The sequence below is a fragment of the Cygnus olor genome, chromosome 6 (assembly GCF_009769625.2).
Source record: "Cygnus olor isolate bCygOlo1 chromosome 6, bCygOlo1.pri.v2, whole genome shotgun sequence".
NCBI classification, from domain to species: Eukaryota; Metazoa; Chordata; class Aves; order Anseriformes; family Anatidae; genus Cygnus; species Cygnus olor.
In genome coordinates, this window is record NC_049174.1 from 9,895,180 (window position 1) to 9,921,236 (window position 26,057).

Consider the following 26,057-nt stretch of genomic DNA (forward strand, 5'->3'; position numbering starts at 1 on the left):
AACATTAAATGAAAAAAGAAATCAAGCAATCCTCGGCAGAGTCTCAAGGGCTGTGCTGTTGTACTGCACTTTATTTGCCATCTGAAACACGTTTGATAGCCTCTCTCAGTACTATACAATGTTTGTAAAAGTTAACATTCCGCAAAAATCCCACTTCTTATTCCCTTATAAGCTCTCCTCTGGGGAACACACTCCACAAACATCCCAAAGACAACTCCATTTGTGCTAAGGACGTCGCAAGAGCCCTGCTGGATTTGTCAAGGGGGAGAAATTAGGAACAAAAAGCAGGAGGAAGTGCCCCAAGCCAGGGCAAAAACACGGGGGGAGACCTAAGTTTGAGGAAAACGGGCAACATAAATTGTACAGGAATAGCACAGCACAAAGGCTGAGCTGAGATACAAAAGTGTGAGAATGAAGCTTCGTCTTTGGCCCACGGCTCCTATTCTCTCTCACACACACACAACCTTTTCTCTCTTGTGTAACGATTTAAAGTGGAAACAAGGATATTCTGACCTTTTCTATCTTTGTGTCTTTTGATTTATTTTATATTTTTGTCAAATCACCTATTTACAAAAACTTGAAACAAACTCAACAGGTGATACTATTCTCCACAGACCAAAGTCAAGCTTGATCTGGTTTACATTTTTCTTGCATCTTCTTGTTAAAATTTTCCAACAGGCTTTCAAAGTGAAATTAGACTTTTTGTCAAGCCCAGCTCCCTAATGCGGCCTTATTCCCAAGAGGCTGGAGATTGATTAATTTGGGTTTTTGATTTTCTGAAGTGACAAGAAGTCAGACGTTACACAAAAGCAGGAACGGTGAATGGGATCAATTAAAGAGCAGAAGCAGCAACACAATTAACATCGCCAGGTTCAACAGAGAAAGAAAGCACTGATGACGAAAACAACAGCAACAGCTCTGGCTGCAGCAGGAATCTTTGCCACGACCCAAGGAAGGCTGAATCCAACGAGCGTGTTTCAGAACTTTTACTATGCTATTAGTGTTGAAATGAAATAAGCCAAAGATGTCGGTAGCTGGTGGACTGAATAATAAAAAAATAGCTGGACACTTTCATCTTCTACACATGTGTTTTAAATAGAGGCGAGAAAAGCAATCCTTTTATTTAAACGGAGAAGCAATAGACTAAAACCATCTGTAGTTGTATTTCAGACCTATTTCCCTGAGCTGAGATTTTTCTGGCTGTGAAATCCAATGCTCTACAGCTTCTCTTTACAGCTATTACCATAAATGTTCTATCAAGTTCTTTATATTCCTACTCTGCCTCAAACTGAAGTTAAAGGGATGCTGCAATTGCACAATGACTGCATAAGGCTGGAGCCAGGCACGGATGTACAGGGCTGACATTAAAAACCTGTCAAAAGTGCAGCTCGGCAGAAGCCTGCAGACGATGATAAACATTTGTGAGTGGGGGAGAAGGGGTGACATAAGATTTTAGCATACGGGAAAAAATGCAAATATTTTTCAAGTACACCCAGCTCACACCTTCGGCAGAAATTGGGCATATCTGGTCATTGATTAGCTGGATTTAGCTCGGACATTCAAGCTATTGAGGGCTTAAATTAACCTGCTGCACTGAAAGAAATTAAAAGGAAGCTCTGAGCAGAACTGTGGGATGGAGATGAAAGAGCCTCAGGAGTATTCTCTTTCCACGGCGTCTACCATTTTTCCAGCCTTATGTCTAGAGCCTGTAAATCACAAAGCTATCCTGTCATGTACAGAAAACCCCACTGAATGCCCAAGTTACCATCTCCTCTCCTTTAATGGCAATTTCAATTAAATAAGAAAAACAAAGGTTCCTTCTTGACAAAAAAGATTTCCCTACTTTTGGAGGTTCTGGCTTTTGATACATCTTAGCATGCCTCACGCAAAGCAGACCTGAAGGCATGTTTGGCATGAAAGGATCATTTCCACTTGGCAGCCTAATAAGCCACTTTGTGACAAGCAAGGGACATAATCCACAGACTTGAGAGAGAAAGTTAGTCTCATCACACTATGGCACATACATCGGAAGGACTGGCTTCAATAATTTCAAGGATAGTAAGACACTTGTTAGAATCTTTCTTATCTGAAGGAAAGACAAAGTTACCTCTAGTTCATTTCCTACTACTGTGCAATGTCTGGCCATCATAAAGGACGCATGAAAGCAAAGAACGCAACACAGTGCTTAAAAAAAAAGGAAAAAAAAAGAACATTGCTCACTACATTTTCCCTCCTAAGGAGCAATGTACTACTGCGCTAGCAAAGCACGTTTGCTCCCTTAAAATCCACGCGCTGCTAGCAAGAAAAGGGGAAACCACATCCAGTTAACTTCCTTTCAAAGCCATCTCATGAAGCGAGCTCCTTGTGTCCAGGAGAAATTTATGACCTGATACAAGGAGAGGAAGCATCTTTCCCTAAGTGAACCCACTACGTTGCCAATGCAGTGACGAGCAAAAGCAGTGAAGACTAGCTATATGTTTGCTGAATATGCCCTGTGGAAAGACCAAACGTGACGAGCTGTTTGGATATGTAAGGACAACAAAATAGAAAAAGTCTTACATGGATGCCACCACATCCCAAGGCAAACCAATGTCCTGGCTCTCACTGAATGGATTTACAGTCTAGATGTATAAGGGATGTCTGATTCTCTAGCATCATGCTTTTGCCGGGCAGGCTCAGATCTGTGGAGAAGATGGATATGATTCTTACATGGTGTCACCCTGAACTGCTACAGCAGCGTGGATGATGCTATAGGGATTGCTTCTCCCACCCGTCACCTTCATACAAAACGGAGAGGTGAGGAATGTTACAAAAGACAACTGCCCCGGGGATTAGCTCATTCAGGTAACTAGCTCCTAGCCACCCCAATGACAATGACGGATGGATGGTCCTTTTGAAGGCAGACATATGGCTGTGAATTGGTTTTAGGGCAGAATCTCCTGGTTTGATCCCAGGACACATGTTGGCTAGTCTCTCTGCCACTTGGTTTTGATGGCCTTGAAACCTCCGAAGCCAGGTAGATACTCAGCAACAATTACCAGGTGCTGTTTGTTGTACCTAGTGACCCCATCAAGACCATCCCAATTAACTGTGATTTGCAGGAAAATAAACACTTGGAGTACCACTAAAAAAATACATCCTGGATGAACAAGCTAGATAATGATTAAGTACATATTAGACTGTGTGAAAAAATACTAATTTATATCCTCAGTCAAAATGATGTGAATAATAAATTCACCTCAACTACAAAGACGGGGTCAGAGCTCCGCCCTGATCTAACAATCAGCATTGTCTTCTGATTGCAAAAAACTTCATGCATCAACATTTTGCTTTGAAACAGAGCCTTGAGGTCTCAAGGCACTTGGAAAATAATGAATGTATGCCTTACTGAACCAATTCCTACTAAAATATTTACCTTGTGTGCCTTACTTTGCATATGTTGAAATAAAGGAAAAAACTGACTCTCTTCAAAGAAATGCTCAGAGCCAGAAAAAGAGCCATGTATTCCGGCTCTAGCCTTATACTTTAAACTTCAGTCTGCATAACCTGTGGATAACTTCAAGCATCAAAACCAGTCACTGGTGATTGAGAAGAGATCAGGAAACTCTCAACTGTCAGTCCACAGGACTTCTGTGACAAGCCCGAATATCAGCGTTTTGGAAAAGCCAAGAGACTTTTACTATTAACATTTTCCAACTTAAGCTGAACAACTGCCGTATTCTAAATAGGCAGCTAAATACATCATGCTAGGTAGGAAAAAGCTATGGCTCTCCTAGTAATGCATGCCACAAGCATCAGAAAGGACAAGAAATAATGACAGCAACACCAACGATGCTCTTAAAGGCAAAAACAAACATACTTTTACAACAGGCTGTAGCTGAAAAGGAAAACACATCTTGCTCTTCACATAAAGCTATGTTCTTGTTCCTTTTTGTGTGTCAGAGGATACAAATGTTATTGACAAACCTTTTTTTTTTTTTTTTTAATTTTATCAAGCACTGCTTCCAGCTTTTCCCAGCTCTTTTAAGAGTTTAGGATAACTGAAGTCAGGGCCCTTCTTTCGGTCTCACAAAATCCATGCCTCAGAAAAGTCACTCACAAACAGCCTCAACTGACAGACCTGTAAACTGGATACTCGTCATCAATGTGGACTGTGGGTGGCACACACCATCACTGAATTAAGGGATTATATCAACTGTAACAAATGAACAGCCCGCAGACTTGAAAGGAGATGCTCTTCCACCTGCAGGAAGTCCGAGCCTCTGTGCTTCAGCTGTCCCCCAACAATCAGCAGGTTGTGAAGGGGATGTGTATCAGATTTAACAGAGGCTTCTTTCACTCCTTGATCCGTCCATACTGTGAAGAAGCTTTGAAGTGTTGGATTCCATAGGTAAAGTATACACAACATCCCCTTACCCAGTGCTCTGTGATCTGGACTGGAAAGAAACCGAGACTGCAAACAGACATGCTTGATGAGGCAAGCACTCATGTTAATTGGAACAGAAACTTCATTAAGCCTGAGAAGAAATAAAAGCATCTTCTGAGTTTCTTGCACACACTTCATCCAGATACTGGCAAAACAAAGCACTGTGCTTCTGGACATACATTAAACAAGGAGTCTAATTACTACAAGCAGCTGTTTGAACTTCAAAAGTATGGACATAAAAAAATCTGAAATTGGGAATTACTTCAATTGTAGCTATATGTAACCTTTTACCTTATCAACTTTGTGTTTAAAACATTACTGAACTTTACCTAAATTTAAATTTTCTATTACTGTTATTATATAAATTTAGATGAATAAAATTTAGATAAAACTAAATGGTTAAGAAAAATAAAAGTGTTCTAATCTGGGTATTTTACTCATTTCCCCTCTTAAGTCTTAATTATAAGGTCCTAAAATATGGGAAGTGTTACGTCTTTTCCATAGGTTGACCCGAGAACATCTCTCTCTGATTTTACATTATTTTCCACAAAAAAAAAAGTTTTGTAAGTTCAAAAGCTCCTGTAGGATATCGTGTGAATCATGCTCGTGCACTTATTTCCTTGCAATTATAATTTATCAAGATACATCACTCCCGAATGCATATAGGCATCCGTAAATCAAATGCAGCTCTTCAACTTTTAATAGCTTGTGCCAAAAGATCTGTCCTCCTGCTGCTGCTGGATGTAGTCAATGTGTTGATGCCTCTGTCACTATTACAGTGCTCTAAGACCACAGGTCACATTTATTTCTGAGATACTGGGAAAAACAATCACAGCTGATAGTGTATCTCACACCATCTGGTGACTCACCTGCCAAGAAAGATCACAGCAAAACTCATTCCAGAACTACAAACATTTAAGATTAAAGCAATCTTAAACAAGAAACAACAACAACAAAAAATATATCTGAAAGATTAAACTCCCTCTTTATACAAATGAGATTACAGGACTGCTTTCCTGATGAAGAACTCATTTTGTACAGGGGCACAGTCATCTGCAGTATTAACCCTCCCATCTGACAGATACTAATACAGAGAAACAGAGAACTAAGTATATTTTACAGACTTTTATGTGCTGTATCTGACAAACATCAAGCATCTGTGCTACAGACAGCCAGTTTGTAGATGCTGTTAGACAAGGAGGCAGCTGTGAAGATATACATTTAAACACAACCTCAAGGTAAAAGTGCCACATGTTTCCAGTGATATCAGTACCAGGTATTCCCTTTCCTTACTTTTTAAGTGCTGGCTTTTGGTGATGGTTAAATCCCGTGAGTGGTACTGCACCACACTAACCCCGCACCTGAAAGGTCAGAAACGTGCAGCATTCTCCAAGGCTGGAGCTTAAAGCCTGATCAAGAGCACATTCGCTGTTCTCCCAACCCTGTCAGGCTAAAGTTTATGCTCCACAACAAAAAGAACTGCTTTGGTTTGAGGTTTGTTTGTTTTTTCCCCTCTTGTGTGGGGAGTGACTGGGGACAAAAGGAGAAGGTGCGACAACCAAACCTAGCCACAGGCAGAAAAGGCACAGATTCATTGAACAAAGCTGGACAATCACATCAGATTAATCAACATCAGCAATCAGATTTTTTCCCCTCCAATTAGATGGAACATGCCATACACATTCCTACTTCTGTTTAAATTCTAAGCTAAACTAAATGCAAAATATGCATTTAAGCATCCATAAGTAAATGTCAGGAAAAGCAAAGCTTTATAGTTCCACTCACAAAGTTAATTTAGTCACATAAACAATTTATTGACAGACATTTGGCACTTCAGGCTGTCAACAAGATTAAGATGAGCATGAGGTTGCCAATGTCAAATTATCTGAAGATGAAAACTCACATTTCTTGCCGTTGTGGAACCAAGCACAGGATGTAATTGAAACATGCAACAATTCTTTATGTTTTAGTCGGGGGTGGGGGGGAGCTTGGAAAGAAGATGATCTTAAACAGGAAAAGCAGATGGTTTTCTGAAGAGCTGCAGAACTGTGAAAATCCATATAACATAACTCAGTATTTAACTAGCACCGCTAAGTAAGTACAGAAATATTTAGTTCAAACCCAAAGTTGTGCAGAAATGCCCACGTTCCCCAAATCCTTCAACTAAAACCTCAGTGCAGCTCAGTTTAAGCCTTTTGCAAGCAACAGCTCACTGCCGATGACTCAAAGCATCAGCACCATCTCTCCCCCTTCATCACGGATACAGCAACTGAGGAATTGCTCTCATGTATTTCATCCTTTTAGCTCATCTTGTAGTAATACATTCTGTACTGGATGCGGAGTCCAGTGGGACCCAATGGCAACGGTTCATCGGCAGTTTGAGGTCCACTGAACTGCAGCCCCAGCCTGGATAACCTGGTTAAAAAGGCATGCTGAGAGAAGAAAGCAAGCCAGCAGTGTTTGAACCCCCATTGCACCAGAGGAGTGGATTGCAGAGGTTTTGCCTCTGTTGCCTGTGGTACAGCCTCACAGTGTTCTTCATCTGTACGACAGCACAGGTTTTCCTGATGCACATCAGTTGGGCAACAAGTAAGTTCACAGAAAATACAAGGTACATCATTTGGTTTAATGCTCTGAAGCCTTTCTCAGACAACTTGTCCTCATTCTTTGGAGAAGAAAGCTCACTGCAAAGAGAAAAGGGACATCTGCCCACATTTCAGAAGCTTCACAATTCCTCTCCCCATTTACCTTCCAGCTCGGGTTGGGCACAGGCAACATGCCACCTTCTCAATTAATTCTCGATCTATTAGACAATACTTAAACTTCCTTGCTGACCTCCCGTTTCTAGCCAAGCACTGAAGTGATATGGCTGCTTTCTGCTCTAAAGAGTTATAGAAACTAGCATGAAACAACATGTCTTCTAAGGTCTCATTTAAATATCAGATAGGCTTTTGATATCATCAGACTCTTGTTCATTATGCTGCAATGGAAACACAACAAACAACACACCTACGAGACCACCACAGAACATCTAGCTGCAGTACCTTCCTCGTGGAAGAACACCAAGACCCCTACCTCACCCACTTCATGGTGAGGATCCTAGAAAGAGGTATGTGATGCTTCGAAACAAACCAGTTCCGTGCAAGTGAAGGCCAGGCTAAACGAGGCGGTGGTGGCAGGCCACTTGGGGAACTCGGCAAATTTCTTTGACCAGGAAAATACAACAGGGAGATTTCTCTCCTCTTTCTCAAAAGTGAGGTGCAGCAACTTGTAATAGGCTTTGAAACCAAAGGTGAAGTTTGAGATCAACTTCTTATTGTAAGGAACTTATTTGTCATGCCCACGCTCTGCAATTACTCTTCCCAGCACGCTTTACGTTATTTTCGGGAACCACAGGTCACAAAACTGCATCTCCCTGTGTATAAACTAAAATCAATCTGAAACTCGAAGTCCTGCAGGATAATTCTTGCCATACGTTATTAGCCACAGCTAATAGGGGAGAAGGTGCCACAGGAACTGTAAGAAAACAGTTTCCTACTCCCTCTCGAGACTGAGTAAAGGCACAGGCACTGATTTTGCAATCCCTCTGCTTGACTGAGGTGCTTCAGGTAAGAGCTTGTCAAGGACGTCACCTGGAGTGTGATCCTGGAACTTTCTGAGTATGAAACTTCAGGCTGAAAGGGCCGATTTTCTGAAATTGCTAAAAAAAGCAGTCCTCTAAAATCCAGGTTTCCTCGAGGCACGTTAGACTGTTTAGAAAGTAAAGGCAATAGGTTTATGTGGTTGTTAGCAGGGTTTACCCTGAAGTGATTTGTTTGTTGATCACAAAAGGGCGTAAAAAGTATATGAATGTTCCTTTTTCCTTCCTCTTCCTGAAGGCAATGTAAACTCCTTGCACACATACCTCCTTATATGTGGTCAATTTTACAGTGTTACATATTAACAAACTTCAGGAAACACCAGAGCAGCTCTAGAGCAGCTAGAAAAATGAGAAATTTTCTTTGTATTTGCTTTTCAGTTAATTATTTCCTCTTTAAGAAGGATGAAAAAGCTTTTCCAGCCTCAGCCATTTATATCCACTTAACACAATTCTGAAATTCTATAAATGTATTTGAAATTATGTAATTTATCCTAGTCAAGAACATGCCTATTGAATTCAAACAACTCTAAAACATGCTTTCTGGTTCAGTTTTGAAATGGAAGTGTTACGACAATGTACAGCACAAGACTCCCCCATTTAATCATTCCAAGTGCTTATGATCAGAAAAGTAAGGCAAGTTGTAAGGTCTGCATTAATATAAACACTCCAATGACCTCTCATACCCCATGGCACAGTGAGAACTCAATTTCACATTAATAAACCCTAACATCAAACTGTTAGAAACTGAAAAGACACCAGGTATTACAATTTATATAAATTACAGCAGAGATCAAATGGCCTGTAGAAGCAATCGTATAGTGATAAAACCTAAGTGGATGATATTTAAACACATATTTGATTTATTTTATATCTGCAGAATTTTATATCATGCTGGAATTCAAAAGAGAGTTTGGAAGTCCAGAGTAAAGAAATCCCCATCCCATGCAAAACACTTAAGATTGTATCTCTAAAAAAGGAAATTCTTGACTCTGATATTTCTCAGGGCACAGTCTCAGAAGCCAAACTAAAAACCTTAACATTTAAAAAGAGAATGAACATGCTAATTCTTCATCCTCAGTTTTCTGTGAGTTAAGTCTTGTGAACTTAATTTTTTTGCTATCTAATACAGCTGGCTGTGGTTTCTTCCATTAAAAAAAACAAACCAACAAAAAAAACAACAAACCACACTGTTGTTAAGTTTGAGGATCTGTCTCTCAAGTTCTTTAAAAAGATGTGCAAATTGTAAAGACTGAAGGACAGACAGCACCATCTTTCATTAATGGCAGCAACATCATTAGTTAATATTAATCATTAGGTTTATTTTCCATCGGAAAGCTGTTTTCTGCTCAAGTTTCAGATGCTTCACAGCAGTATTCCTGGCCAGCATTTCTGAGATTCCTCAGAATAGCCCTGCTTTTTCTAGCTAAGAAAGCTTGTGAAACAAACGGAATGCAAGGAATAAAGTAAGAGCTGAATGTGCAGAAGAGGAATCATGCAGATGTACATTTCTTTCCTATACCAATCAGGAGACCTAAGAGGTGTGCCACAAAGGCACATCTGTAACACAGAAATACCTTGTCTTGAACCAAACTTTGACACCTGAGCAGATTACAAATGGCTCTCTTGAGACCAGACGACCCTGTTATTCCCCAGCAGAGAGCAACAATAGAGAATTCCTGGTGAAAAAATTATCCATCAAGATTTATCAAAAAAATAAAAATAAAAAAAATCGCAGGCTTCCAATCCGATCCAGGAAAACCTATCAGCCAATAGTTGCAGCTGCAGTAATTGTTCTAAATCTATCAATAAAGCTAAGCTGCTCCTTCATTGACTGCAAACACCAATTTCTTTCATGGAGGATTATAAGTTGATGTTCATGGTCTCTCTACCACCATTAGGGTGATAAACAGTTTAAACTACATCAGGATCTGACATGTAGATCAATTCTGGGTCCATAAAGAATCCACACAAGAGGTTCCTGGACAGGGATTTACTGCCCCCAGTTTTTATTCTCTCTTGCTGCTAAAATTACTTCTGTCAAGTACTTACAAGAGTAAGAAAAAAATGTAAAAAGCATTAATTTTTCATGTACTACTGGAACAGTCTTTTTAAATTTCTAAGTTTTAAGACAAATATGTTACTGAATTTAAAATTATGCTGAACAGCATGTGGTATTTAGCTAAATAGTGACCCAATTGCACGGTGCGCTCACTATCAAGCAGACTGCAATTTGAAACAGTGAACTAAGCTGTCTAGATTTTCTCTGAGGGCAGTCACAGGCTTCATGTTACCAGTGCCAAATTATATTAGACATTTAATTTTAAACCTCAGGTACTTAAATGTAAAACCTTACAACAGTAATAGTCATAAAGCAGTGGGGCATTCCATTTCAGAGAATGGATTTTTCTATTTTTCCCCTTTAATTTATCCAGCACCTCCTGTTTTGTGGCTCTGCCCACTACAAAGTAATTTATCTAATTAGGAGATGTTCACAGCTGCTTGAAAGACAGAAGCCCCAGGAAACCAAAGGTCTGGTTCGGAAGACTTTGAAAAGTTCTCCAGAGCCACACAAAGTATTAATTTAATGTGAAAAAAAAGGTGCAGAGAAAAATTGAATCCCAATATGTTATTTTGTCTACAATAAAACCATGTGACAATAAGCAGACATATCCTCCAGTACATTGGCATTTGAATTCCAAAAGATGCTTAGCTTCTCTCCATACCTGCTGCTTTCACAGTATTATCTTTTTATGACTAAAATTCAAAATCTTTTAATGGAGAAAAACCCTGAAATTAAAAAGGGTTTTTCATGCGTCAACTTGCCAGCATAAAGGACACATCTAAGAGCTTACTGAAAGATGATACACTCATAGAAATGAATTATTCTTGATGTTTTGCAGCAGTTTTATTACAATACTTCTGTTTATGCTGGCATTTAGTTGCCTAAAAATCACTATTAGCACAATTTCCCCCACATATGAAAATAAAGCAACTTTTCCTTATTTCCAAAAAGTAGAACCTCTGCAAGAAATTAAGTCAGGCTAATTCATAACTACCCACTAGTCATCTTCATTTTTTGAATAAATATTTCATAGATAATTTCTGCTGTCATCTCTTTTGATCCAGAAGTAATCACATATGAACGTCAAGTCAGAAAAAGGTACTGCATCTATTTGGAGTACAGAGATTGTATAGGAGAATAGGTTCCCTTCAGCAGTAATTTACAGCTAGCTGTAGTATGGCACCAGGAGCAAAAGACAAGTCCAGCAAATCTTTCCAAAGCAGAAACAGCATTACAAAGTAAATGGAAAGGGAAGAAGCTGGTATTTATGCTGTTTTTCTACTTTTCAACATATTAATTACATGGCACTTCTAGGAAGTCACTGAATTCTGTATTTGAAGAAATCCCACTGCAGCCTCAGTTTCCACAGCTGGCTAGGGGCCAGTACCTGCTCACCTGTCTGGAGGCATGGCAGGTGTAGAAGACCAGACACTAAATCTTGTCTTTCACTTGCCTTCATTCCAGTGAAAACATACAATGTTCTGCAACTTTTCTTTGAAGAGCTATAGTATAAAAGAAGGGCACAAAAAAGCTGAAGTTCTGGTATAACCTTTAAAAAGGAAGGTAGAATTGAGGTAGGTTAAAATAACAAAGCAGCTCAGGAGAAGAGAGTCGAGTATACAGCCTTAACTGAAACTAAGTTAGTCTAAAGGGCCGTGTACATTAGCACAGGGTGAAAGAGAAAATACTCTCCTTGCTGGAAGAAAAACAAGCTGGAGAAGGAGAACACTGACTGCCCTAGGAGACTAACCAGTTTCCAAAGAAACAGGTAAATTGGGTGGACACAGGAGAGAACCATACCAGGGAATTTTATCATTCTGCTTAGAAGTATCTCTTGCTGTCACATAGGCCGAAGTAACAGGGTGATGGTTTTAGAAACCTCTTGATCAAAATCCGTATCATTCTGATGCGAATACCATGCTCCTGAAGATGCTGGCCACAAGCTGAGAGCTCGAGAAACAGCCGTGCTTAAGCAAGTACGAACTTGAGAGCTGAGGTGGCTAAGATTTTAAACTCGCTGTTCTCAGAAGGTGGCACTGAAAAGCTTTCCAAAGCTGCTTAAACCCTCCCAGAGAGGGCTATAGTCAGACACAAACCTTACGCAGCATAAAGATACATATGCGACACATTAAATAGTTGTCATACTCCTGTAATTCTCAGTATTTTTGGCACAACCATGAGCTTTTCCCTCCTTCTTACATACTTTCCTTCCCTCCTTACATACTTTTTTCCCCCATGTTATCCATAATCTCTCAATTTCTTCTCAGTGCTTTCATACACATCTCCTTTCCACCTGTTAACTTCTGTTTCATGAGCTTTCCATGGTTTCCTTGATTGCCCGTCACAAACCCCATGCCCACAGATCCACCTGCCTCAGTACACCCCAACAGCAGTTCTCCAGTCCCAGCCCACCTGCCATGGTTGCCCCAGGGGTGTCCCTGTTGAGCAGGCCAGCGGCATGTGAACTGCACTGCACTGCCCCTCTGTCCTTCCCTGCCCTCCACTGAGGCCAGATGTGTATATATACACACATGTTTTTTTTTTTTTTTTTTTTTTACTATCCTATATATCCTTTAAAAAGGACACCTCCTTCTATCTCACTGCTGCCATTGTTGCAAAACGCCACCCAGAACAGTGTTTACTCCTTTTAATGCTGTTAAACACTCTGCAGAGAAAATACTACATGGAAAAAAAAAAGTATGCCAGTCATTCGCATCCTTTAAAACAAGACCACAATGAAAACACACCACTGAAAAGATGTGCAGGATAATTTACTGCTAATACCTACCACACAGAATAAGCAAATAAGAATACAAAGCGAACAACCTACATTACGTACCTGAAATTAAAATTGAGCGTTATTATAATTACATTAGTTATTCCCACTGAAAAAAATATTGATCTGTTCTTTCATGTAATTTCTCCTTTTCCTCTCAGATGCTAGGAGTCTGGCTTCCAACAGAACATCTGCGTGAACACCATCATTTTTTTTTGGTTTTATTCTTTTAACTGCAAAACACCAAATTCTCTTCACCCCAAAGCAGACAACCCCACAAGCTCCAGGTTTCTTACCACTGCTAATGCCAGAGTTTGCAATGACTGTTGCCTCACTCCACTGATCTGCACTGGAGACCGAGTAAGAGCGCTGATGCATACCATCCGGACGACTGTTGAAGGAGACTAGACTGATCCCACTGGCCATCTGAGACACAGATGTGCTAGTAGTCACGTTCCCTAGACATAAATGGAAAACAAATCGTGTCAATAGAGAAGATAAAATTGATTTACATGAAGATGGATGGGTGCATCTTAACAGAGCAGAAAAAAGAAAGTACTTAACCAACACACAAACCAGCGCAGCTCTCCCTGAAACTCTGAAGACAACAGTCCAGTGACCAGCTTGGGGCACCACCGATTTCAGCAGCCCACTAAAAGCTCACCAGATACTTCTGACAAAAAAATAGCCTAAATTTTCCAGATTTCAGCTCATTCTGTTCATTCATCTACTGGAAAACACAAGTTTTGACAACCCTGCCAGCAGACACATTTTGTATAGGTTCTCCACTGTTACAGGTATAACGCAAAAGACAGACTGAGCATGGAAAATTCTTCCCTGAAATTCACTGCTGACACTAGCAACCAAAACGAGAAAACCACTCAACCTGAGGAGCTTCAAACAATCTAACTCTAAATAACGTTTCAAATAATTATGTCCCCCAATACAGGGATGGCCACAATACAGGGATGGCAAACAAGTAACTACTACTGTTACAAGACCAAGCAAAAAACTTCTCCAGATTTTTTAATCTTAAAGCAGTATCGTGACACAAAAAGCACACCACAGAGGCTCCTTCCATAGACTGTGAATATAATTCCCATGTCTTGGTCCACAGAAATGCACCCTTCACAATTCTGACAGCTTAATACACAAAAGGTGAGATACAAAGAAAAACAGTGTTAAAGAGTAAACACTAGACACAATTTTAGTATTTTCACAATCCATAAGGTCTAAGACTATAAAATGCTGGGCAGCATGGAGGAGTGCAACAGGGACAGTTTTCTTCCCATAATACACATGAAATGCGATATTACTGTATCAAATTTAAGTCAAAATGAATGAAACTTTTCCAGAAACTGAGACTTCTGGTAGTCTTACTCAAAACTTGACATTGGCAAAATAAAGTCTGCGCTATAGTTTTTGTTTCTGACCACTTTTTACTCCATTCTTGGCACAGAACTTGCATATTATAAAAATACAAGTATTTTACAATGCTAGTTTCATTCTTCATGGCAGGATCTTCCTAAGGGCATCAGGCACTGCTGAATTTCAGAGACTGCTCTCAGAAGACACCCCACAGGTCTTATATGGTTTTAAGAATACTCTTTAAAAATATATGTAAAGAGAAAGAAACGGACACAATTTTATAAGATACTATAACACTTTGGATTTCCATTGCACCTTCTGCTGATGAGTTCAGAAAAATTAATGAATTAATTTTCAATGCTCCTGTGAGGTTGTTAATTATCTGCTATCATTTCCCCCATTTTTCAGAGGTTAAATGACCCAGGGCCACAAAGGAAGATTGTGGCAGACATGAAAATAAAACCCAGATCTCCTGACTCCCAGTTCTATCATTATGTCTTTTCCCAGAGCAGCCTTTGGGAAGACAGCAGAGCTTAGTGAACTACTTTGTGTTTATTAGAGTTGGCATAATTGTCCCTTTCTCTCCCTCCTTTTCCCAAGACTAAATCTCAACTCTAGCCCTTAACACAGATCCATCTCTTACAGTACCTGTCCGCATGAGTCTTGAATGTACTTCTCAGTCTCAGGAACTTCTGTTCAACAATCTCTATTTTGTAGACGTGAAACACATACAGAGATACTAAAACAATTTGCTCAATTACACCAAGTCTAAGGTGGATTTTGGAACTGTGTTGGGCAGTGCCACATTAACCACTGGCACGTATTTCCCTCTATAATCACCTTCCCCAGGCAACTCTTTTGTTCACAAGAACTCCATGATCAGAATGTCATCTGCCAAACTGTGGAAAAAATTCATGCTTCCAACTGGTCCCCTTCAGGACACTGTGCTCAACTCATCAACTGAAAGCAATTCGCTTAGGCTGGTGTTTTAGGACCTTCTGAAACAAAAAACAAGTTGTCCAAAACAAGTTTACCAAAGAAAACAGGCCTACAGAAAGGGAAGCACAAAGCAGAGGTTCAAATTACTGCTCAGTATTTTAAAGTTGCAACAGAAAATGGAAATGCTAGCTGACATTTTGCATTTTGAGCTGGGCACACCCTGACTGGCATCTCAAACACTGTCCTCAGTCATGGGTCCCCCAGTTCAAGAGGTCAAGGAAACAAGAACAGATCCAGCAAAGAACTGCCAAGATGGTCACAGTTCTAGTAATGCAAGGCCTACAAGTGCTGTAGGAGCTGGGCTGGTTAGCCTGGTGAGCAGGAAGTGAATGGCTGATCTAATAGCCACCTACTGCTACCAAAAAGAAACTTACAAAGATGAGGGAGCCAAATGCTAGGCAGTGGGAGATGACAGAAGGCAGTAGCAACGCCGCAGCTTGGAAGTGCAAATGCAGCAGTGGAGCAGGCTGCAGAAAGAAGCTGGAGGATCTCTGTCCTTGCAGGTTTCCAAAGCTCAGCTACACAAAACCACAGCTGAACCCACCCACCACTGGTAACAGCCCTGCTTCAGGCAGGAGGATGGCAGGGATGATCTCCATAGTTCCTGTCAACCAACGTTTGCAGGGCTCTGTGAATGACTAAACTGTCTTTTCCTTTTTCTTCCATCTCAAGGCAAAACAAGACTGAGCTTTTCAAGCTCAGAAGCTATTCTGTTTTCCCATTTGATTCAAAATATTTTGAACAATTTGCACCTTGATACATTTAAACAGAAAAATGACTTCTATTCCATTTCTTGATGCCTTGCGGTCCTCTGATGAAAACTTAAAACAAGAGATCCCTACAGATCCTTTATTTAATTATTTTTAAATGAGCTTACAGAAAAGTTACTAACTTTATTCTAGTCTTGTTTCTGAATTTGTTTATTAGCCTTTCACTTTGCAATTAACTCAACTGACTGAGTTTACCAAATCGAATTTACAGGTGACAATTATGTGGCAGATTAATCCAAACTCTTTGCTTTATTTTTGCTGCGGCACCTTCAGAGTATTACTGGTAAATGGCTTTGGAAACAACTTATTTTTCACAAACAATTAGGTTTCCTATTGAGAAACACACACAAGCCTCCTCCTCCTATCAAGTGTCTGACAAATGGCATCTACCCTGCCAGACAGAAGAGCAAAGCACACTTTTAGCCTGTAGCTATCTTTCATTCTGCGCCTAGTAAAACAGGGAGCTACATTTGATGAATTCCTGAAAGAGAATCTTTGTAACAAAGATCATGAGGGAGAAAACTGGGATGTGAAAGCTGAGATGGAGCATTTCCTAGGTATCATGGGAAAACGGAAAACAATTACTGGACATCTCTGCCTGACACATCACCGTTATTCTGTGCTGAGTGGCTGAATTGCAGAGACCAACAATGTTGGTATGTTGACAGCTTTTGTCCAGTTCACAAATTTTTGTTTTTAATCAAAGTGTCCAGTTGCTTTCTGACCATGATGCAAAACCAAAACTTTAAAAGGACAGTTGGCATAACATTAAGACTTACACATCATCATGGCAGCACCAAGCGCTTTACTTTTGCCTTAATGCCATCTCCTGAAACTCTGCAGCTCAGGTTATGACATTCATCTGTTGAGAAACTACAAACCAAATGGGAATTCTTTTTTCATTATTTGTGAAAGCTATGGACTGTTAGCAAGAAATAGCTGCCAAGTCCCATTGTTTATACCTTAGTGATCCATGATACAACCCAACTCAGCTCTTTCTGCTGCCACCATCTGATAACCTTGTTACCAGCCTGCCCCCTGCAATACCTTCATTCAAGGTTAAATTCCACTTTTTTGACACACTGTGAGATCTTTTCTCAACGCGTCAGACTAGGCAAGTCAGGATCCATAAGCAGACATCAGAAGGGCTGATTTACACAATACACCTACAGCAGGTCCATTCCCTGCTCCACCAAAAGGGGTTCAGCTCTAGCACAAACTCGTAGTTACAACCTTATTTAAAAATTGTAATTTCCCAATCTATTGCTATTTCTTCTCATTTCTCAATCTAAGTGCAGCATGCCCAAGACATGTATTCCACTGCAGCAGTATGCAGTAATACATGCTGTCACACCCAAACAAGGGTTACCGGAAGTTAACTGCTGCTCTTGTGCTCTTCCTGCATAAGGCTTTTACAAACAATCCTATGTATTTTTTCCTTCTGTACCAGGAAAACCCCAGTCCTCACCTCCACAAAGCAACTGTCCCTTGTTTTTGCTTCAAGATGAAGCTTCAACAGCAGAAGTTGTCCCATCCTTTTAGCAGGCAAGTTAAAAATAGGAGAGCAACAATACTCACTGGAAGGTAAGCCCTGTAGGTATATGCAGCCTTCATGTTAAGCTCTTACCAGCGATGACAACGCATTCTGCATCTGTTGTCTTCCCCATCTGTACATGTATACACACACGCGTATATATTTACGTCTACCTATACGTACACAGATGGATATAAATACATATCTCAACATTGCCATGAAACCCATGGTCAGCTACCTGGCCCACTCTGGAGTTCTGAAAGAGCGCCTCTTCAAATACATCATATATGCATCAGCTGGTTGCTTAAGTTGATTAGCAGGGGGCAGTTAAATTACTATGCTAATCCATGTATTCTCAGCACTGTTTCCTTGATATGGATATGTGTATATGCTTACTGGGAAGCCTTGATTAGTTCAAGCTTCAACGTGTCAAAGGCTCCAGATTCTTTCCAAAGAATAATTTTAGCTGTACTCACATCCCTAAAGTGTAGGAGCTGATTTGAAAAGGTACTTACCTCTACCATATGCTATTTTTCTTTAAACAATTTGCATTTCAAAGTGAATATGGCATTTATATTTGAATGAATATCAGTATGTTGCCAGAACTTGTCTCAAATGAGCAAAAAAAAGATGCTGGTCTCCTATTGAACAAAAATGTTTTCATCTACCAAAGGAGCATCAAAGGAAGAGTTCCTTTTTCTAGCTCTAGACAGCTTTATTAAAACTATCTTTTCTGATATTATAAAATACCCTGTTATGATCGCACTTACAAAATGTTCAAACAATTAAGCTCTACAAAAACCACCCAAATTAAGATTCAAGGTAATTTTCAGTTTTGTTCAATGCTTAGTAGAAGAGCCTTTGAGAAAAGTCAGTGTGCTCATACAAAATTTTATTATTTTTTAATCCATCTACTCAGTGTAAATAGCCACAAACAGCAAGTCAAGACAATGGACTCAGCATAAGAAGAATTAAGCAGACAAACGCGTACGTGTGCACATACGTACAAATTCAGAGGCTGTTGGAAACACACTGGGGGCAGAACCTATCTCATTTTCCTGCGCTGGGACTTTGGCGTTTCTCCTGTGAGACCCCATCTGCAGCACTGCGCTCAGCTCCAGGCCCCAGCACCAGCAGGACGTGGCACTGTGGCAGTGGGGCCAGAGGAGGCCACGCGGATGGCCAGAGGCTGGAGCACCTCTCCTACAGAGCCAGGCTGAGGGAGATGGGGGGGGGTCAGCCTGGGGAGGAGAAGGCTCCAGGGAGGCCTTGTAGCAGCCTGCCTGTGCCTAAAGGAGGCTGCAGGAGAGCTGGGGAGGGACCCTTTATTAGGGAGTGTGGTAACAGGACAAAGGAAAATGTTAAAGTGAAAGAGGGGAGAGTTAGATTAGACATAAGGAAGAATTTCTTCACTGTGAGGGCAGTGAGGCCCTGTCCCAGGCTGTCCCGAGGAGCTGTGGGTGCCCCATCCCTGGCAGTGCCCAAGGCCAGGCTGGATGGGGCCTGCTCTGCTTGAGGGGCCCCTGCCCATGGCAGGGGTGTCACTGGGTGGGCTTTGACGTCCCTGCCAACCCAAACCACTCCCTGATTCTGTGATTCATACACAGTTGAACTACTGTTTCATATCTACAAAACAATGGACCATAAGGGCAAAGTCAGATAATAATTAGAAACATCATGAAAATAACTAAGATTTGTACAAATGCAGGACCATACCAGGTGTCAGGTGCGTATTAATAAGTAAAACCCCAACGACAAAATTTTGTAAGATACAGCACCTTTAATGAAAACATATAATAAACAAGGTTTATCATAAACGCTATTTTACGTGTATTCATTCAGTAACCTGCCCAAGAAGAACAAAAGGTGATCTTGGAGGTCTCTTCCAACCTAGACGATTCTGTGAAAAAACATTCAGGGTTTTTGTCACAGAACAGCTCAGGTTGGAAGGGCCCTTAAAGCCCATCTCGTTCCAACCCCCTGCCATAGGCAGGGACACCACCCACCAGATCAGGTTGCCCAAAGCCCCATCCAGCCTGGCCTTGAACAACTCAGGGATGGGGCATCCACAGGTTCTCTAGGCAGCCTGGGACAGGGCCTCAACACCCTTACAGCAAAGCATTTCCTCCTAATGTCTGATCTAAATCTATCCTCTTTTAGCTTAAGACCATTCCCCCCTTGTCATGTTGCTCTTGTAATAGAACAGCACAGTGGACAGCATTTTAGCAATTCCTCTTTTGCTGTATTTCAACTTAACAAAAATAATATAGTGAATCATAACTGGGCAGCACAGGTTATTTTAATGGACACATCACTTTAAGCCTTCACCAACTATGCCGCCCACTAATTACAAATGCAGAATGAATATAATTCACAACCGTACCATAAAAAGTGAGATAAAAGTGTCTTAAATACATGCAGGTGATCTCCATTCATTGCTGCATACATATTTGTGATTTCCCACCGACTCCCAAACAGATCACTGAGCTGCAAGGAGCTTTGTTCAGAAATGCTTCTAATGCCTTTGAATTTGAGATGAGCATACACTGCTAGAGTTGTGAAGCAGAACTATATTTTTCATGAAGCCACAGCATACGAGACCTGCAGGGAATGGCTGCACAGATGCAGAGAAAGACTGAATCAGATGAACCAGCCTATTGCTACGCTTTCACCACGGCCATGTTTTATTTGTGTTCTGCTCTTCATGTTCACTATGAGTTTCTCTTCCAAAAAAGAAATAAACCTCTGAAGGCCAGAGGGCTCTGCTCACCAGCTGTTAGAACTAATGAAAAATACATTAGAGTTGTGGGTCAGGAAATCCTGACTCTTGATATCAGAGGGTTAATTGTTTCAAATCATGTTGGGTCAATTTATGTTGCAAGTATACTGCATATTCTTGAAATGTCCTCTAATTCAGTAAAAGCCACTGCAAGTAGATTAGACTGGCTGCTAGTTCCCTGCTAAAAAATCATATCCAATAGTGCTCCCTGAAGTTTCCTCAGGCATTAGGGTGCAGAAGAAAAAATAAAGAGGCCATTTTGCTAGCTGCAAAAATATTAAAAGTATTCCCTACCCCTTTCTTCAATTCTGCGTTATGCTTATGAACTAATTCCCAGAACTACACAGAAATCTTTCCAGTGGACAAAACTTTCATAAGTAGTAGCTTATGAAGAAGCAGTGCCACTCTTTGCCTTCACTGCTTTCTGCTTTCCAATAAGTACGAATGTTGGAACAACCACTGCTTTTGCTGAGGAAAATTTGGGAATGACTCCTTTGGGTCCCATCAGTTTGCCATCTCAGATCCCAGCACCCAGCTTTTAAATATGTATCCTCCTTTCTTTGCCAACTCTGGAGTTATGTCATGCCCAGCACTGAAATCTGGTTAAACCACTGTTTTCCTATCCCAACAGCATCTCCTTGTCCGATCAAGTCAAGTCAGCCAGCATTGAAGGGCAGGGAAGCAGCCAGGTTGCTCTGGTCATGTTTTCAGGAAGAGCAGCAGAGGGACCAGGGCTACAAGGTTCAAACTTCCTTAATCTAGTTCTCGAGTAGGGTTATTAATGGGGATAACCTACCGAAGTATTGCTATGGATTTGATCTGATTTTGATCTGACTGCCATGTGCAAACAGCACATCATTTTGGCCTTGGGCTTATCAGGGACCTAAAATAACATGAGATTATTTGTATGGGGAATGAGAAAGAGTGAGACTATAGCATCTGTCCAAAACAGTCCTTGGTTTCAACACTGAAACTCTTCTTCAATATGCCGATAATAATTTTCAATACTGTAGCAAATGATTTGCTTGTGGGTTTTACTCGTTTTTAAGATTTTCAGAAGTGTTTACATTCTGAACAAATTTCGCAAAGATAAGCAGCTATTAATAGAGGAAGACCTTCCATCTCACAGCCTGGCAGGGCAGCCTCTGAGAACGGGGCTTGATTAGTAGTGTACAAACCGAGAAGGGTCAATACTAATGAACAAACAAGGCAATGCCAAGAAACATCCTAGCGGTGAAGGAAATGGTGCTGGGAGTATAACGAGAAAAGCTATTATTCTCAGAGCGTGCCAAGCCAACACAGCAAGAGTAGAGGAAAACTAAGTCATCTGAGAAGACATCTCTTCGAAAAGAAAGTTAAACCCAAGATTCTTCATGAAATGCTTCTGCTCAAGATGCCTGGCTATTCTTCTGGGATCAAAGTGTGCTTGTAGGTAAGTTTCCCTTTCCTGGCAGGCATAACTGTAATAAATAAGATATACATCACTTTCTAGGGTCCTACTAGAGGTTTCTTGCTTGGTAAAGCTTGAAGACCCAGAGGTGACCATTTAAAATTGATAAATGGTCTATTTTATATTGCTGGTATTTGAATTGCTGAATATATTGCTGAATCCTGTTAACAATTGTGAATTTAACTTTGCAACAATAACACCACGAAACCAGCTAATTCTGAGACATTATGCTGCTTGCATGTATAGTGAAGCACGTGTAGGGGCCTCAGGCAACTGACATAAAACGCCTTCTAATGCCTTTGGCTGTCTGTGGAAGTTCATAATAACGAAAGGGGATGGGCAACCTCACCTGCACACAGTATCTGTATCAAAACTGAGTATAACCAAACTAACTTCGGATGCTTTCCGCAAGCCTACAATGCCATCCTAAATCCTACGAGCTGTAACCAGGGCCTCGTCGAGATGGGGGGAAGACCATAAGCATTCAAGTATCTTCCAGACTCTTCAGAAATTGGAACAAAGAAACTTTCTTTTTGAAAAAGAGACAATAGATATGTGATATTACTCTTCCTTTCCATATAGCTATTGCCACTGTAACAGCAGCTAAGTGAATGCATGTCTGCAGTGTGAGCAGTTTTGATAAACAGCCTCTGCGGGCCACACAACGGGGATAATGTATCCTTAAGTACTGCCAATGAGCTGCCATTCTGCACAGCCAATTACTTCTGTGCGTCTGTCACTCAAAGGAAAAATGACTGAGCCCATTAGATCAAACCTTTGTCACTGTTCCTAATGCACTCTTAGGCCTCATTAATCTGAGGGAGCAGCAACACAGCCGCCGGTGCCTCATTGCCTCCCCCACAACAGGCCCACGTGAATCTTCTCATCTCTCCCCCAAGTGCACCACGTTAATCAAGCTCTCCTTATTACCCCGGTCCCTGTCACGGCGGAGAGCGCTCTCTCTCTTAAATGCTCTCATTATGGCCCATCTTTAGAGCCGGCTGAGTGGAAAAAAAAAAAAAAAGAGCCAGAGAGAAAGAGAAGAGGAAAAAGCAAGTCCGATCACATTAATATTCATGACAATAATTAGTATTCTAGGTCACTGAATATTCATGCTATTAGTTTGGTTTTTTATGGGTTTGCTGGATGTCCTGATTGCTGGAGTGTGGAGGAAAACAGCATGGTTGGGACTTTAGATGTCAACGGCAGTTCAATACTCAAAACACATTTGTGAATTTTTTTTCCCTTTTGGTAAATCAGCTTCAACCCTCCTGATGGCTTTAATATTTTAAAATCACTGGGGGAAAAAGAATGAGCAATTTTGCAAAGGTCTTAACATCCAACTGGTTAGTATTACAACGTGTAACCATCAAAACTCGGCAAGATCACATCGGATAGACAAGACAGATCCGTGATTTTTATGCAGGATACGGAGCAACAGAGGCATAAAATCAACCAGAGTGAAACAGGCTCAGCCTGATCAGCAACGCCTGCAACTTGTCTGGCATCTACAGGCATCCACAGGAAGGTTCACGACACATTTCTGCTGTTCAGCTAGCTCATCGTCAGGAGATGGACACTGTTCGCCCATGTAAGAAAGAAGGAATCCTAAGATAGCATGTCGTTTCCTTCCTTCTCTAATAAAACAACCTATAGTGCCCTGAAAATCCAAGCTAATTTGTTCTTTTCCAAGATTTAACCAATGCAGTGTTTTTATCAAATATTTCCTTCATTAGCACTAATATTTTTCCTGATAGGAGGGAACAGAGAGAACTGAAATTGCAAGTTTCTCCCCGCCTGGTTCTAGAAAGACCAAATCTTGGCATGAACAAACTGGAAGAGATGACCTTGAGGAATCACCCTCTAGTGGGATGAAAGGGAAATCTCCAATGCACTTAAAAACCGGGATTCTTTTTCCCTTCAAAACGTGCAAAGTGACAACTTCTCCTTTCATTCACTACAGCTGTATATCACTGAACTAACAGCAAACCCAACCAAATGGAAAATTGACTTGGGTGATTAATGACAAAAGTAAGCCACAAACTTGTGTTTGTGATCTGTGGTAGAATCGTAAAACTCATGCTCAAGTTAAAGCAAAGAAAACATTTCGTGTTAAGTCTTCTCGTGTATGACAGACTACAAAATTAGTAGCAAAATGCTAACCAACAATCTCTGGCCTCTTAAGACTTCAACCAGATAAATTCTGGCATTGTCAAACCAGAGATGAAACAGTGCTCCAGCACAAAACCTCAGTCACCTACAAGTAAGGAGTTAAGAGCAGATTCACGACTTTTGGACCCAGTTCTGCATACATTTGCTAATACATCCAAGACCTACAGGCTTTGGAGCAATTGCTGGTGACAGCAAGCTCTTTGCTTGACATACATTTTTACTAATCAGAACCTAATTAATAGCTTGATCATAACAGCTAAATTCTCACAGTAACCTCCAATCAATAAATAAAGAAATAACAATCTATGAAAAGACAGACCCACAGCTGTACATCATGCTTCCCCTCCTGCATGTGGTACGCCACATATCTGAGGGTATTGGCTCTCTCTGGACTCAGCAGCTATGATTCAGGTGCCACAGAAAATGGATACCCAACATGATAGGTAGGACTGCAGATAAGATAGGCTTAAAAGAAAAAAAATGCTGTGTTTAAAGAACAGAACTATTAGACGTATTAGAATCCAAAGACACTAGATCAGAAGTCATACACTAAAGGTATACCAGTCTAATTTAGAAATCAATTCTCTGCCTTCTTAAAAGAAAAATCTGGAAGGCAGTCCATTACAATTCAGCCTGATTCCAAGCACTTCAGTGTAAAATAAGTTTATTTAATGACCACTGCATTGATTTGATAGATTATCACAATTAATAACAAATAGAAAACGCACATTTGTAAAAATGTGAAGATGGTGTTCTTTGAACATGTCCAAAATGTCACATATCGTTAGCAGATAACCTTTAACATACTTAATGATGGCTATGGAGCTAACACATTTTAGGAGGCTTCAAATACTCTACATCCACTATCATAAGTAAATTTAATAGCACCAAATTATTTACATGAACTGTTAATCAGGAACAATTTATCCCTACACCATATGCTATTTTTAGATGTGAACTTTCTACATCAGCAGCTCCTGCTGTAGCCGGGGCTTGGGGTTGTTTGTAGAGGTGCACTATGTGTACGTGGGGAGGCTGTGGTGGTGGGGGCTGCAGGGAGGCCTCTGTGCCCTCTGTGAGAGCTGAGCCAGCTCCAGCCTGCGAGGTCGTTGCAGAAGGAGGGCAGGAGAGAGGCCCCCGGTGGAGCAGGCTGTTCCCGTGCTGCCCACGGGTCCCATGGCAGGGCAGGTCTCCACACCACAGCCCGTGGAGAGGAGCCCAGGCGCAGTGGGTGGACGTGGCCACGCAGGGAAGGCCGGGGACACACGAGGAAGGCTGGGGAAGGCCGGCGTCCTGTGGGAGGGACCCCAGGCCAGAGCAGGGCAAGGCAGTGAGCACCAAGGTAAGCGGCGGAGCTGCAGCCCCCACCCATCGCCCCCTGCACTGCGCCGCTCGCTGGGGGCAGCAGGTGGAGGAGGGCAGCTGGGGAAGGCGGCTCTGGGCGTTCGCTGCCTGGCTCTGTCCATGACGGGAGCTGGCAAAGAATCTGCCCGTCCGGGCCTTAATCCTCGAGCCCTCTGCGTCACGTTTTCTACCCTGGGTCCTTTGAGGAGGGAGAGTGAGAGAGCAGTATGGTGGTGCTGAGCTACCCACTGGTGTGGAATCACCACAGGAGAAGAAATAAATGACTCCTGGAAGAGATTACGGGATTAAGTTCACTTTCAGGTTGCCAGGTCAAAACTAACCTAAGGTGGGAGTACCAAAATCCAGACCTGGCCGTGCTCCAAAGCTAGCAAGAACCAAGTCCACTTCTAAAAGGTGTGGAGAATTGTCCAGAGGCTGATTCACTGGGGTGCTGGCTCTAACAGCATTCCCATAAGCTACCAACTGTTAGATGAACTTGGAACTGAGCAAGTCCACAAGTTATCCTCTTCTGAAGTACTTCCAGATTAGGCACATCAACAATATGATGTCCAATACCATGCAAATTTAAATTTAAATTTATATTATTTATGTGACTTAAGCAATAGTAAACATCTTTGATTTAAAAGTAACAACTTCAGGATTGCATATTAAACGGAACAAGCTTCCATTTCCCCCGACTCACAGAACCCTCCCAAGCTAGCAGACAAGTACGAGCA

General features: G+C 41.2%; 1 protein-coding gene across 15 annotated transcripts in view; it reads right to left on the reverse strand.

Annotated features, from left to right (window-relative positions):
- AGAP1 (ArfGAP with GTPase domain, ankyrin repeat and PH domain 1) overlaps positions 1-26,057 on the reverse strand; it is a 372,200-nt gene that overhangs the window by 105,525 nt on the left and 240,618 nt on the right. For 12 of the 15 annotated variants that reach the window (XM_040560959.1, XM_040560957.1, XM_040560956.1 and 9 more), the window contains one exon: positions 13,201-13,362. The exons of the other annotated variants lie outside the window; for them this stretch is intronic. In XM_040560959.1, the coding sequence (XP_040416893.1) occupies positions 13,201-13,362 (162 nt within the window). The remainder of the gene's footprint in view (positions 1-13,200; positions 13,363-26,057) is intronic. 15 annotated transcript variants of the gene reach the window in all.